The sequence below is a fragment of the Halyomorpha halys genome, unplaced genomic scaffold (assembly GCF_000696795.3).
Source record: "Halyomorpha halys isolate HHAL.00 unplaced genomic scaffold, Hhal_1.1 Scaffold79.1, whole genome shotgun sequence".
Classification (NCBI taxonomy): domain Eukaryota; kingdom Metazoa; phylum Arthropoda; class Insecta; order Hemiptera; family Pentatomidae; genus Halyomorpha; species Halyomorpha halys.
This window is the reverse complement of record NW_027113124.1, coordinates 1,155,879-1,160,532: the sequence shown is the minus strand read 5'-3', so window position 1 is coordinate 1,160,532 and position 4,654 is coordinate 1,155,879. Positions and strand designations below refer to the sequence as shown.

Here is a 4,654-nt window from a genome sequence, read left to right as displayed (position 1 = left end):
CCGCCTGAAATCACCTATCAAAAGGATTTGACAAATATTGAATAGTTTTTACTAAAAACACTCAAACGTTTTATATATTTCTGTAGCGAATCGGGCCATTGTCTAAATTGTTGGTTCCCAAACTTGATGTCATTTTCTCAAAATATTATAAAAAAAGAAAAAAATAATAGAAAAAGAAAAAAATTAAATTAAAACAGCAAGTGCGATTATTTTACACTGTTTTTCTTCTTTTCCTCCACCCCGCATGATAATTATACTGCAACTATTTTTTTAGTTCGAAAAGTGTGCCGCGAAATATGTTTTAGTCCAAGAAGGGCACCTGGTGACAGAACTACTATGTGAATTTTTCTTTGCGCTTGAGGTACCTTTGACTCCTTATATATCGGTAAAGACTTAGGGACATCCTATATATTTATACACAAATTAAATTGTTTGTAGTTAACTTCGAAGTATAGCCTATTTTCATATACGATGCTATTATGGTTAGTGAGAAACAGTGAGGGCTGTATACATAAATATGGTTTTACGTAAACGTTCTACTTGCCGGTTGGCACTGAAAGTAGTCCTTTCACAAACATTAGTGGAGTGTATATGTAACCTGGAGAGGGTCATGGTTCTGCGGACCATCGTTACGATAGTGCAGTGGTGGGTTACCCACACCCGATAACCGGTCCATTTGGGGCCAATGCAACAATGCCCTTCCCACTGACGTAGAAATCCACCCCTTCCTGAGTTCAAGGGTAGTGACGAATCGGCCTAGATTCATGAATTATGGCTGCCCAGAACAACCTCTGAGATCTATTGGCCACGGAACGAGCCTGCAGGCAGGTGCCCATTATTTAACATCCTGAAGGTCCGCATAGCTTTGAGGAATTAGGTTAGGCGGTGCAAAGGTATCAGGAGGCTGGCGGACTTCTACCACGAAGGCTAGATATTAAGAGTTTTTCCTCCGAGGATGACCACGGAAATAACAAACACGCTTATGCCCAAGTGAACGTGCTTGTTAGCAAAAGCACTTCTTAAAATGATGGAAATTATACTGTACTTCTAAGTTCAAAAGGTATTATACTGTACTTCCTAAGTTCAAAAGGTATTATACTGTACTTCTAAGTTCAAAAGGTATTATACTGTACTTATAAGTTCAAAAGATATTATATGGTACTTCAAAGGCTTAATAAAAATATGTTATACACAAAAGCCCAGTCGAATATTAAACCATTTGAAATATTAGTGAGCGATAACCGATTATCAATTAATTGGGCAATATTAGAAAAATAAATCACATGATTTCAGAGATGTTGACTATATTGATGTTGGTTATATTGTTAACTATTAAAATTATTCAACATGTATGGCAACAAAAAACAAGTAAAGAGATGTATGTACAATTCATGCAAGATATAAGTACAGTGTAATCTCGGTAATCCGAACTAATTCCTGCAAAGTTCGGATTAAAGAGACTTTTAAGAAAAATAGTGTAAAAAAATTCAACAATATACATATTCATAACGATTTTTATATATTTATTTTTTTTACATATATTATTTGCAAATTTGATGGTTTAAAGTTTTAAAAAAATAATCTTTTTTTTTGTGAGGTGCTACAAGTCTAATGACATCGCTGGTCAGTAGCCGTATTTTCAGCGGGTACGCTTTTGTTTTCTTTTATATCCCCATTAATGATTAGAGATGATTCAATTTGTTAAAATTATAAAATTTCTCATTTATAAGTGAAAAAAGGTATTAATAAAAGTTTTAAAAAAATACTATTTGTATGAATTTATTTAAAAAGTGATTAAAAAAATATTAGCGCACCAACAAAATTTGTATTATACATATTTCCATTATTATTTAAATTATTTTTACAGAATAAAAGGATTCATACAATAGATATTATTTATTTCTAATTCCAAAAAAATATATTATGAACATTTTCATAGGAATTAGATTACCCGAAATCGAAACTGTAAAAGTGTTCCGAGTACCAAGGTTCCGATCACTGAGATTACACTCTACATCAATATAAACTATTGAATGGAAGAATCGAATCGACAGGATAAAAATAATTAAAACTAATAATGTAGTTAAAAAATAAATAAAAAATTATGAACAGTGTCATACTTCTGTGAAATATTTGCAATAAGCTTGCAGAGCCAATCTTGTTACGCGACGTGGAAAATCTCAGTGCAATTCTATCAACCAAGTAATAGTAATATAAGCAAGTAATTAGAAATAAACAGGGTTCTAAAACACTTCATAAATTATATTATTTTTTTTTGTTCAATTAATTATCATTAAAACTGGATGGAGAAGTTTAAAGCGAAATATTCAATCAATTGTTTTTAGTTGTGACCATAAATGTTCATTGAAAAAAGTTGATTTGATTATTAAACTAATAATTTTATTTTGTTTAAATAATTAAAAAAATATAAAATTCCTCAATTTTTGTCACAATAGCTGTGACATTTATATTTCCATAAACTTTGACTTCTAGTAAACTACTGTTTAAAATTTGAATACATTTCTTGCAGTATGTCAAACTCAAAATTATCTTCACAATAATTAGTTTTTTCTAAGGGTCATATCTCTAAATATAATAATTTTCGGAAAATAAAACTACCCTTAAAATATATACCATCCTTCTATTATCAATTTGATGACATTTCGGACTCTCGTCCAAATCAATATCTAAAATTATCAAAAATTTCAACATAATTGTAGACAATTCTTTTTTTTCAATATCTTCTGATATTCAACAATACTGCAATCTTCCCTTTCCATATGTATGCACTCTACAAGAATCAGTTTTTCCCAAGAGTAATCTCTATATAAAACATGTAAGAAATACAAAAATTGTTGATAATTTTATTTTAATTTTAGATATTGATTTGAAAATGGGCGGGAGTCCGAAACGTCATCAAATTGATGAACAATGGATGGTAGAAGTTTTAGGGGCAGTTTTATTTCCTAGAAATTGTTATACATTTGTGGAAATATTTTTATAGGCACTCACGTGTTCACTTGCTCCACCGTCTAGATAACATCTATCTTTATTACATTCATTAGCTTGAACAAGGTCTAAGTACTCCCATGAAAGAATGTCTAATAAATGCGTTTAGACGGGTTTGTTTATTTATTTAATCAATATCTGCAATTATTTTTTGTATATCCTAGCCAAATAAAATTGTGACGATGATTGTATCCTTAGTATTAGGTTTCTTATTTTTGTAAAAACTTTAAGTTTATAAAGTGATATGGTTTTTTATGACATATAGCACAGTTCTGTGTGTAACAATAATCGTTTTTCGCCCATTAATTAATTTAAAAAATGGTTTGTCGCCCACAGTTTCTTCTAGTGAAGTTCGTTTCTTCTGTCCTACAAACATTTCGATAATGATAATAAAATTTTATAATGATGAGAAGATAGTAGACTGTGGATAAAATATAAAAGGAGAAGATAGTTGGGAGTACGCTAAGAGAAGAACACAAATACGTTAAAAACTTATTTATTAGTACTTGGATTTTCACTACTTTGTTTTTAATAATTTTCATTTTGTACTTATATTTACTTATTAGATTTTCTTATATAGTTTATTAATTGTTCTTTCCTCTTACTTAATTTTAATTTTGCTCTTCCCATACAGCCTTTATCTTCTTATAACACTTATCTGTGTCTTATGTCTGTTAACACTATTTATATATCCACAATGTTAATTATTTTTTAATCATTCTACATATTCTTTTATTCATTGGTTTTTGTTTTGGTTTTTGTTCTTAGCCCTGATGAAGGCTAGAAATTCTGGCCGAAACGCACTAATAATAAGTTTTCAACTTATTTGTGTTCTCTGATCGCACTACCATCTTCTCCTCATAATAAAATTTTAGTTATGACTAGTCCGCCTGAAGTGCCACACCAAATTGTTTAAGTTTAGTGATAAGGTCTAAAATAGAAGAAACATGGTTTGCTTCATTGTTGAGCTCATAATGAAATTTATAATACTCTTCGAGCAGCTAATGAACACTTGTTGAAGCACTTTGCTTATAAATGATTTTGCATAACAGCCTAGATCACATTTCAGCAGATTTCCTTCATTTTATCCTACGGATAATAGGACCCTCTTCCTTACTTGAAACAATAAGCCCATTAATTATAGAATCTCAAGATTTCCATTAAACAAGGTCCTTACCTTCTGCATCTGGCTTTGAGCGTTCTAACAAAACCAGGCGAGTCCTCCTTTCTCCCACCTGAATCGAAACCTTGGGCATCAGGTGCAATTAAAGTTTGAAACTTACAAATATTCCATTTAGATGCTCTTTTCAGCATAGCAGGTTAAATTTGCATGAATCTTGCCGTATAGCTTTTAACTTCAATAGTCTTATCCATCTCCGTATAAACATAAACTTAACTCACTTATTAAACTTCACGCTATTATTTATTAACTTTTACATATGAAATAATATAAAAATATATTTGAATTGAATAACACAACTTAACTAGCACACTACAACCGACAGCGTGGAGGAGAGCTGGGGGAACGCTATGAGACCGTTGAGTATATTGGTGGTGTTGCCTTCATACTAAATGTGATAAAATAAAATATAAATACTTTTTAACTATATACCAATACAATAAAATTTGCATAGTTAAAATATTA

At 30.6% G+C, this 4,654-nt stretch overlaps 1 protein-coding gene across 1 annotated transcript in view; it reads right to left on the bottom strand.

Moving 5' to 3' along the window:
* The window catches only part of Nox (NADPH oxidase), a 68,415-nt gene extending 64,092 nt beyond the window's left edge, over positions 1–4,323 (bottom strand). The window contains exon 1 of the mRNA XM_067050746.1: positions 4,187–4,323. Within this exon, the coding sequence (XP_066906847.1) occupies positions 4,187–4,323 (137 nt within the window). The remainder of the gene's footprint in view (positions 1–4,186) is intronic.
* Positions 4,324–4,654: the final 331 nt, after the last annotated feature.